A 10,973-nucleotide genomic window follows, 5' to 3' on the forward strand; every position below is an offset into this window, starting at 1 on the left:
CGTCCACCCCAGATATTGCCATGGTGCTGCGTCTTGAACCTTTTCAGGAGCAACCACTAGGCCTGCTCAAGTCACCTCCTTTATCAGTATCTTCATAGCAGTCTCTAGCTCCGTAGCTGTGCTGCAGGCAATTAGAATGTCATTCATATAGTGATAAATAATTGCATCCTTGTACTGTATCTGCACAGGGCTCAACGCCTTTGCTACAAACCACGGACACAGGGTGGGACTATTCTTCATGCCCTGCGGCAATACTGTCCACTGATACCGTTGGTGCGGTTCCGCTGCATTTACGCTTGGTACGGAAAAAGCAAATTTGTCGGAGTCATTAGGATTCAATGGGATTGCATAAAAACAGTCTTTCAGATCAATTATTTTTATTCGCCAGTCCACTGGAATCATGGTTGAGGATGGCAACCCTGGCTGTAGGGCTCCCATATCTTCCATGGCTTCATTAATTTTACGTAGATCTTGTAATAATCGCCATTTCCCACTTTTCTTTTTGATGACAAACACCGGTGTGTTCCACGGGCTGGTGGACGGCTGGAGGTGGCCTTGACGCAGTTGGTCCGCGACAAGCTCGCGAAGGTGGCACAGCTTCTCCGCAGGGAGGGACCACTGATCACCCACACTGGCTTGTCCGTGAGCCACGTGAGGGCGGGAGTCAGCTATGCTCAGCGGCCCCTAGGGAAAATGCAGAGTTGCTTCATCCCAGCCCCAGATATAGGGGTATGGAGTTGCTACCCGCCCCTCGGGACCTCCAATCAAACTCGAGCGGGAGCTGACGCGCAGAGCTACTGCGCCTGCCACCACCGTGACTTCCAGGAGCGTGGCTTGCATCGGCTGTGTTGGCGACCAATCTTTCTGTGCAATAATTGTTACATCGGCCCCACTGTCCATTAAACCCGTGATTGTGCACCTGGCCAACCCAGCTGACAGCTGTGCAGAGCACATTGGTCGTTCTTCTACTTGTATCTGGGTCAGCCAATCGACCTGGGCTATCGGATCTCCGACACGCACCTTTTGTGGTGGACGTGGCGCCGAGACTTGAGCATATATTCCGTGCTTTTCGGGTGAGAGGATTAACAGAGGTGTTACCCAAACGCCCGACCCTTCTGATCCCAATACTAGAACTGGTCCCTCCTTTCGCTGTATGACCCGCAAAGGAACCTTTTGGGGATCAGCGGTGGTCCACTTTACTGTTCGCTCTGCTTCGGCGGCCGTTCCCAGTCGAAATTCACGGGAGTTGCCATCTCGGGATCTATGTCGGTGGCGTGCATTATTTGTGTCCTCACGCGAGCACCCCCCGCGCTGCGCTTCCCGTTTCCCGCCTTAGGCAAAGATTGCCCATCTCGATGATTGCCCATCTCGATGAGCTAAAGGGCGGCATTGATGTGCGTAATGCCTTCCCTTTCCACAGCGGGGGGCAGGGTCCCGGTGCCGCCGGCGGTTTACGGCGCCGCGGACAGAGTTGTGGCAAGAGACGCGCAAGCATCTGCAACGGATCGCCTGAGGTATCTTCCATTTCCTGCCCTGCTGCCTTCCCTACATCATATTGCTGTCCTGCAACACCCCACGCCTAACCGTCACTCACGGATTCTCGGTTCTTTCCCTTTACTATCCCCGCCCGGCTCCACGGGTGGTGACACCACAACCTCCTGCAATCCCCCGTCCGGGAGGAGGGGAGGCTGTGTGTGGAGACCCGAGCCTGGGGGGGGTGGGTAAGTATACGTTGGTGGATAGCAGTCCTCCGGGCGCAAAGGTGGAGGTTTTGAATCGCTTGGAGGGTGGGGGGTGTTGCTTCTATCCCTGTTTCTGATGTACCCACGTATTCTCGCAATGCCTCACATACAATGCGCCACGGGCGCAACAGTGATGACGCCGTGAAGTCCCCTCGGGTAGCCCAGTTCCACAAAACTGCACCGAACTCGTCCCAGGCCCCGGGATCGCATATTGTTGCCTCACTTAAAGCGTTACAATTATCTAATCCCCATTTTAAAAGACAAATCAAATCCCCGGTTTGGATATCCTGACCTCTCCCGGACCTATCTAAAACATGCTGCATAGTCTGCAGCAACTTTTCCTACTCCTTTGTCATGGATTCCCCCCCATCGTCCTCGACAGCTAGGCTCCCACTTCCCAGTGACTAGAGCTTCCAAGGCTCGCACTCCCGAGTGCCGGAGCTTCCAAGGCTCTCACTCCTCAGTGCCAGAGCTTCCGAGGCTCGCACTCCCCGGTGGTTCAGAGCTTCGTTACCGTTTATCACTTGCGGCCGCGTAGATGTTGCCCCCACCCCGTCTGTCCTGTCCAGCTTGCTTCACCGCACGATCTTCCCCGTTCACCTATCGGTCCCTGTTTGGGCACCATCCCTCCCCCTGCCTTCAGCCAATTCCTTGACTCTATTGCTATCTGGGTCCAATCCTGCTACCGGCCAGCAGGTAACCAACCAGAGACGGGCGCGTCTGGCCTGTGTTTTAGGTTTCTCTATTTGCTATTCAGCACATTCCTAACTTTCACGGTTTCCCACAGTATCCCACAGTTTCTCACAGTTCCCCATACAGTTGTACCCGTGTGTGAGTTTTGCCTATGATCTCTGGCTAGTGAACACTGCTTGCCAGAGCCTCAGGATGACATTTTTCTAGTTATTTTGATTTAAGCCTGGGTAGAGAAAGGAACGGGTAAACTCTGTTGCTGCCTAAATGCTGCTGTAGCTGCAGCGTTCTGAGGGCTCCTGTACAGGGATTGATTTAGTTATTTACTTATTTTAACTCTAAACTGAGCAGGTTACTGATCCTTTTCTTTTTGGCTTTCTTGGCTGTCTCTGGCAAATGGTGACGTACTCTGTATTCTGTGTCATCTATGGATGGATTTTATTGTTAGGTGTCAGGATGCCGAGTGCTCAGGCTGGCAGCTCGGCCGGCCGTAGCCCTGTGTTAGTTCCGTCAGGTGATGGGCCCCGTGACTAATTCTTCAAGACATTTAAACAAGTGCTTAAATGTGTTGGTAGGTCAACTCACATATTTAAAGGTTTATTTTTCGGCAAGTGCTTAAATGCCTGGATGAACTGAGGTCTTTAATGGTTAGCCTGCAGTTGGCTATTTAGTTAGCTACTTTATACAGTGAACATACTCTGCCCTTTAATATTTCTTTATCCAAATGAAAAATTGGAAGGCATCGTTCAGGTGAAGGAAGATTATTAGACACACACTGTCATGATAGAAATAGAATTTCCCTTGTTAAATTTGATAGCTCCCTGTTAAGGAAACATTGTCTGCTTGTAGGATAACAATTTTTGATTTTTCAGAAACATACAGGGAAAAACTTTATGGCTTTAAACTTAAATAGTAGTGCTCTTTAGCTAGTCACTTAATAATACAGAGTGTGGTTTAATTTCTACAGCTGTTGAGGTCCTGTATACACACAGGAGTGCATCATCCTCTGCAATCCACTGGCGCCTGTTTGCATGTAATGTACTCTTCCTTCTGCAGTACTGACTGTATTTAAAATAAAGCAGCTGTCTTTCTCAGAATAAGAAGATAACAAGTCTAAAACACTGAGCAGAAATAACTCTATAGGTATCGGTTCCTAGGCATGCTAAGCATTATGGAGAGCTCAGCATGCTGCTTCTGGTGGTTACATATGACTCAGTTCTCTGCTTTCTGTTCACCGATACGTATTTGGTTCAGAGCATCATTGTATCTGTTCAGAGATATGTATTTGGTAATGCCCTCAGGGCCTTGGCCAAGAGAATAATGGTTTAGTGAAAACCTGCTTGACGTAAGTGCTAATTATATATTAGGGGTAGGTTACTTATTTAGGAATGCAGTCTTTGGCTTTGTGAACTGCCTATGAGAATGTATGTAACAATTTTTATTTTCGAAGGTGTGTTTCCACTGTAGAGAGCCTGGCCATGGGACTGCTGATTGTCCAGCTGTACTCGAAAGTCAAGATGTGGGTACAGGAATCTGTTACCGCTGTGGATCCACAGAACATGAAATCACCAAGTGCAAAGCAAAAGTAGATCCAGCTGTTGGTAAGATTCAGAAATTTGTATTTTTCAAAAAGTGCTTTGTGCAGGTTTTCTGACTACTGAAATATAGGCTTTGTTTTTTAGTAAGTTAACTGTTCTGAGGATGTAAAGTGGCATGTTTCAAGGAATACATGACTTTAACAATGACTATTACAGTGTATAGCAAGTTAGTATTATAATGTATTTTCTAGGGTAAATTATGATTTTACAAAGTTCTTAATCTGCATTATAAACTGTACGGGATTTTACAGGACCATTTCCATATGCAAAATGTTTTATCTGTAGTGAGATGGGGCATCTTTCAAGGTTGCGTCCAGATAATCCCAAAGGATTATATGCTGAAGGTGAGTGTAGCAATTTTTATTGCAATAGAAACATTAATTTTATGCTTAGCTAAGGAAGAACATAGGAACAGGTTCATGACAGTACTAGAAGTGGAGGGTTCTACTAGAAAGAATTTCTCAGTATGCTCTACTGTAGATAAAAGTAGATGTCAATTTAGGGGGAATCTAATGTTAATCTTAATTACCTAAGAATTTCTGATTAATCTTAAACAAGCAGCTCAGATTCAAAGTATGTGAACTTACTCATCCTTGCAATTTCAAGAGGAGCAGGAAATGTGGCTAACTAGATTTCACATGCTACAGTGGAGAAGGGCAGTACAAACTTGGGGGCATCTCACAAACTGCAAAAGGTGATTTTAAAAAAACATTAAATTGGAAGAACAATCAATTTAGAGGTATTACACTCTTTTAAATATTGAGATGATGAGTAATTTAGTACCTCTGTTTGGATTGCATACTTAGCAGCAGCTCCTATTAATTTCAAAAGTTACTTTGAATAATTGTGTTTCTGCAGAATTCAGTTTCTTTTCTCCCAAAGACAGCTTCTAAGAAATGTGAAGTATTCAGTATGTGGTCTTTGATAGTTGTAGTATTCAGAGCTTTGCAGAGCACTGTGGTTAGTAAGGGCTCAGAGACACAGATAGAGAGGAAGGGGTGTGCGTGTATGTAGGCTCCTAAAGCTGGCTGCTCATCTGCTCCCCCGTGTCACGTTACTGTGCCCAGGAATATGGACTATCTAAAGGGACAGTTCTTGATCTTGGCTTGTACTGATCTTGGTATGTGGAGTGTGCACAGAATTTGTTGCTACAAAACAGTAAAACAAGACTTTACAACATAGAGGAATAAAACAAATCCCCCTTAGATGAATGAAAACTTTCTCTTTTAAAAGGTGGCTGCTGCAGACTTTGTGGCTCTGTGGAGCACTTCAGGAAAGACTGTCCAGAAAACCAGAACTCAGGTGAGATGCAAAGGAATGATACGCAGGGGATTTTGAATGCACAGCTCAGTAATTTGCATTTACTGCTTTGCTTGGCTGTGGTCAGGATAAAAGAGGTCTGAGAAGTGTGCCTGTAAGTACAAGGACAACTTTCCTTTGGGAATGTGCACATATAGTAAGGCGGGGAGGGGAAGTTGCTGTGCAAAACTTGAACTTATTAAAACAAGAAGTGTTTTGAAGATAATACTAGCTAGAGTATATTTGTTAATGATGATAGTACTTAGCCTTGCTATAAAATTGTCTTTTATTCTACAGATTGTGTTACGGTTGGGCAATGGGCCAGTGGAATGAGTGCAGATTCTGAAGAAATTATAGAAACACCAAAGCTGCAAAAAACAAAATTGAAGGGACCTAAAATTGTTAATTTCTGAAGGCCACTCTTGCACACCAAGCTGCAGTAACCCTGCATTGCTTCACTTCAGAATAGTGAGTGCACTGGATTGCTGGATCCAGTAAATCAACCAGACTGATGCTGCTAATTTTTTTTTTTTTTGTATTCCTCATTTTTCCACTTTGCCTCCCACACTCACTCAGCTTAGTGAAAAGCTGGGAGCAACAGATATGCATCAGGCAGGTACTTTATTTTTGGGTGTTTATGCAGAAATACAGCTCTCCCTCTGAACAGGGCTCCCTCTCACTACCAGCTCTCTGAAGAGGGAAATCTCAACACAGGGATCTTGCAGTAAACAAACAGGGTAGGTGTAGTTTATCACAGGGCTACATGACCGTTGGATTCAGGTGACCAGTAGTATTGCCTTAGGCTACTGCTTGCATGTCGGAGATGAAAGCAAGCATGCTGCTGTTATTAAGTTTTTCTACATTTCTGTCAAAAAGATCTTGGGTATTTCCTAAGCACGCTTGTTGGGTTTTAGTCGGGTAGTCTGGACTTTTGCTTTTAGAAAGGACTTCTTGCTCTTCATGTGCAAGCCTGGACCGTTTGATATCAAAGATATCAGTGAGTTGATTAATAGCAGTGTGTGTGTCTTGAGTCAGTAAGAGGAGCACAAGAAGGCCCTTCCTCTGATAGCCATAGTCAAATACAGCTGAAAAGAGTTGGAGAGTAAGGAAGGTGCTTGGTTGTTTTCCCTCCTTTTTTTTTTTTTTTTTTTTTTTTTTTAAGGGAAAGTGTTCAAGAAATCTTGTTCTTTGGTCTTCCTGTCCCTTCGGGCTTTGGGAGTCAACTTTGCTTTGTACTACACATACACATCTGCTTAATGGCAGATTTATTTATTTTTAAATGGAGACTGTAAGCCTGTACTTGAAAAAAATATTAAATTTTATCAGTATTACTTGAGGCAACTCAAAATGAATTTCCTGCCATAGATCTCCAAATACTAGTAATTCAGGCAGTGGATCCAACAGTGATAGAACTTTTTTTTGTGTCTAATCATGTCAGAATGGATTTTCTTAAATCCATGAAACAAGGAGGACACGGTTACTAGAGAAGTGCACCAAAGTTGCCCTCACTTGCCCTGTGTCAGCCTGAAGGGCGTCTTGGCACAACCCTGAGCAGCAGGGCTGGGTGCTGTTCATGGTATCTGTACCGTGCTTCCTTGCGCTGTGTAGACATGTGCCACAGACCTGGAAATCGAGCTTTTTAGTGTTGTATCAGTGCTGTGGTTGCCATGGGGCAGATGTGGTACTTCTTTGCCCTCCGCATCCCCAATGTCTGCCTTCTAAAAACTTGCCTTGCCTGATCCAATAACGAGCAGCAGTGGCCGAGGGAAAACACAGTGATAAAGCTACTGCGTGAGCACAATTAACATATCCTTTCAATGAAAGTGCTAAATGTCCATAAGGAGGCCTTGCTGCACATGAAGTAGTACTAGGTAATCAACTAAGTTCAGGGTTTTCAGGGGCTGAGAAACAGGCTCTGAAGCTACAGGTTTAGAATGCAAAGAACAAATACAGGAGTTTAATTGTCTAGATACTTTTTGCATCTGCACATTTTTTTTAATAAAATGCTGATCAATATGGTAGTTAGTGCTCTTATTTCAGGCTTCCTGGCTCTGCTCTGGATACAAAGGCACCTAAGCTGACAAAGCTAGAGTATGTTCAGTTTATAATAACTGGAGCACACATTTAAATGGGAGGGGAGGGGTGGGGGGTGGGAATGGATAAAATCAAGGAGCTTAATTACAGAGCTCTAATTCAACTGTTAAAGTTCAAAGTAATAGCACTTTTAACAGTGCAGCAGACCTGGATCCTAGCTTAAAAGGTGTTTCTATTGATATTGATGTAAAATGTTACTGTTGGTGACTGCCACCTGCCTCAGGGGACAGTGCCAAAAGTGTCTCCTCCCTTCAGGACAGGGTTGCAGTTTTTCTTGTAGTGCCAATCCCTGGGTACAATAGTTTCATACCTGTTCCTTTGATCCATCTTGTACTCCAAAACACTTGCCAAGCTCCTGCAGCTAAGTGCTGCGCTGCTGTTTGCCAGTCAGGGACAGGCCTCTTCAGCCTTGCAAAGCCACATGGTGGGGCTCCAAGAGATGTTCAGGAACAGCTGTTCAGGTAATCACAACATGTGCTTACATAGGCTAGGTAACTCAAAGGAAGTTTTATCTTTTATTCCTGTTCTCTGCTCCTGAGGAAAAGGACATTCTGAAAAGGTTTGTACTGCATTCCATATAACATCAGTGAAGAGCTTTACATGTTAAGGCTCCACTTCACTAAGTGCTACATAGAACTATTTGCTAAATTTGCCCACTAATAAATACTCCCTTTGAGTGGCTGCACAAAGGCATGTGTAGTTAAAAGAATGCTATTTGAAAAGCTCTTGTAGAAGCTGTATGTAAAGATATGCTTGTACCTGCAAGCAAATTACAGTTAGACAAACAATTAAATTTAAGGAAAACCTTGTGCTAGCAGAAGCCTCCTGAATCTCCTTGTCTTAGAAGGTGGCTAATATTTGTTGTAGAGTCTTTAGGCTACATAGAAAAGATAAATTTACCTGTACAGCTCTAGCCCCATTCACAGAAGGCTGATGCCTGTGTGGCAGGGTCAGAGGGAATGAAGCTGCTGGCCAGAATTGGGCAGCTGTGGTTTCCCAGGGATGTTGGTGTTTTGCTGACAGTCTCCCAGCCTGGAGCTCCTCCTTTCAGAAGCAGAAAATGCCACCTGAGAACAGCCAAGTTCAGGCGGTAGTGGGAGCTCATGGGAAGTTCAGCACAAAAATCAGTATCTCATTGGCCTCACGCTTCTCCCAAGTTCCTGCCCTTACCACTGAATACAATGTGGTCAGTAACTGGCCTAAGGATGATCCAGTGGCTCAGACTGAACAGGGTGCACAGGTCCTCCACCCCCAACACCAAAGTGGGGGCACACTCTTTATGTTTGAAGATTAGGAATACATAGGCTCTAGGGACAGAAACCAGGTCACCTGGCTCAAAAAATGCTAAAAAAAACCAACCAAACAAAAAACAATCAATCAAAAAAACAACTAACACCACACATGCTACCGAGGCCAGAACCTAACTTCTGTGTATAAGTAGCTCTAGGAGGCAGGTTGTGTGCTGGCAGCAGCTGAGCTTGGGCACTTGGAGCTCTGCATGTGCATTCAGAGCTAAACATTAGGCGTCTCTGTTCACTAAAGCTTGGGCCCACACTCACCCGTCCCTTGCTGTGGCTGCCTGCCACCATCCACATGTAACGGGGTTAAAGCACATGGAGTGAGAGCTGGGTTCCTGGCCCTGCAGTGCTTCCTGGCCAGGACTGTTCCTGCAGGGCCAGCTGACCTGGCAGGAGGGGCTCAGCAGGGTCTCTGCTCTGGCAGGGCTGCCATCCTCCCTCCTGGACTTAGGTACCATATTTTATGCATGTGGTGAAAGCTGTGCCATGCTCACAGTTCAGATCTATACCCAGTGTCACCCCTTGTGAGCCAGAGATGAGCGTCTGCCTCGCTTGCTTGTTACAAGTGCAAACAGGGCCTTGTGTTATAGGGAAGGCAGGGGCCAGTCTTACCCAGGAGCCAGAGAGGACAGGTCCTGATTTCAGTGATGCTTTTGTTCAGTGCAGTGCTCTACCACAGGTAAATCAGGCTTGCTGAGAGGCCAGGTGACTCATCCCACTAATACCCTTGATGACTTCCAGGACACAGTTGGTGTCTCTTCTACTGCACTTGGTAGACAAGTCATGTGCAAAATTGAGGTATACTGGAACCCATATATCATTAGCAGAGCTTTGATTCAGTGCCAGGTTTAATTAAAGATCTCTTTGCTTTAGTGGGAACTGAAACAGACCCTCAGAGCTCTGTCTGTATTGGTAGACTACAGTAACATGACTGCCACAGTTCCCATTCTCCAATTCTTTCAGTCCTCCCAGCCCCCAGCAATTCATGTTATGATCTAAATGCTGACTTGCTGACTCTTACCTTTTTTTTTTTTTTAATTGGGCACTTTTGATCAAAAACAAACAAAACATCAGAAAACAAAATTGATGCCCTACAATAAAACCTCTGAAATCACTCTGAAACCTTTTCAACTATGTGTGGATGTATTTGAGGTTATTACTATTTTATATTCACTCAATGCTAACATAGCATTCTTGCACAAAACTTGCTAGCATTTACAGAGCAACTTTTATAGGAGGCCAACTCCCCCAGCATTGCTACTTAACAGTCTTTCTGGAACCAATTCTTCAACTCTTCCAGAGAGATTGGTAGTAGAAATCACAATGGATTTGTAACCTGAGAAACAATGATTTATTGGAAGTCACAGATAAGTAAACATTACCAGGTAAGGAATAAAGTGCTATTACTGTTCTTCATTTTTTTTTCTCTGCCTGTAAAATATTAGTTTTATAACACATCAGCCAGTGGTAAAGCTGCTGCCACCCTGCCTAGTTATTTACACTAAAAACAATGGCTCTGAGGTGAGACTAAGAGCTTTCACTTCCTGCAGTTTAATGTACTTACATAACACCTGGGCAAGGTCCTGAGCAGCCAGACCAGAGCATGGTAAGTTGTGTAGTTGCACCAGTTCTTTGTTAAGCAAAATCAGTAACTACCTCTGTCTAACCACTGACTGGATTGTTCAATAATCATCATACAACGGTGACATAGTCTCATGATACACAGACCTACTGGGCCAAACTCCACCTCTTTTTATGCAAAATAAATGAATGCAATTAAGAGCAGAATCTATCTTTTTAAAATTAAGTTGAATTTAGAGCCTAAGGCCAAATCCTAAATCAACAGGAAGTGCAGGTGCTCGATATTCTGAGGCTCACACTGAAAATCATCTACATGATCCAACATAACCAGCCTGTATAACAATGATCAACACCTATGCAGGAACCTAAACCGGTACCGCCTGATCATCTCAGAAACAAATTTCTAAAGAGGACTCCAGGCTTCAGTCCTTGCTGCCTTCCAGCTCCAAGAACTTCATACACGCCACCGCAGTGTCCTCTATGGATTTTGATGAGCCAGTGAGATTCGCAGCCAAGTGATCCAGAATAGCCAATGTCACTTGATTGAAGTCACACCTGTTTAAGTAACAGTAAGTGAAGCTAAAAAGCATACAGATTACAATAGTTAGCCAGTTTTTGCACCACCTACATGACTATCAAAGTATTTCTGGATGAGAATAAAAGCGCTATGA

At 44.7% G+C, this 10,973-nt stretch overlaps 1 protein-coding gene across 1 annotated transcript; it reads left to right on the top strand.

The window, feature by feature from the left end:
* The first annotated feature begins 1,401 nt into the window (after window positions 1-1,401).
* Window positions 1,402-5,847, top strand: LOC148592907 (zinc finger CCHC domain-containing protein 9-like). The gene is made up of 5 exons (XM_088533150.1): window positions 1,402-1,514; window positions 3,876-4,033; window positions 4,282-4,374; window positions 5,264-5,332; window positions 5,627-5,847. Exons 1-5 carry the CDS (start codon window positions 1,402-1,404, stop codon window positions 5,740-5,742), a joined length of 549 nt encoding a protein of 182 aa, XP_088389276.1. The 3' UTR covers window positions 5,743-5,847.
* The last annotated feature ends 5,126 nt before the right edge of the window (window positions 5,848-10,973 follow it).

Source organism: Tinamus guttatus, unplaced genomic scaffold (genome assembly GCF_059628265.1).
Source record: "Tinamus guttatus ecotype Peru unplaced genomic scaffold, ASM5962826v1 Tinamus_guttatus_pri_ptg000485l, whole genome shotgun sequence".
Classification (NCBI taxonomy): Eukaryota; Metazoa; Chordata; class Aves; order Tinamiformes; family Tinamidae; genus Tinamus; species Tinamus guttatus.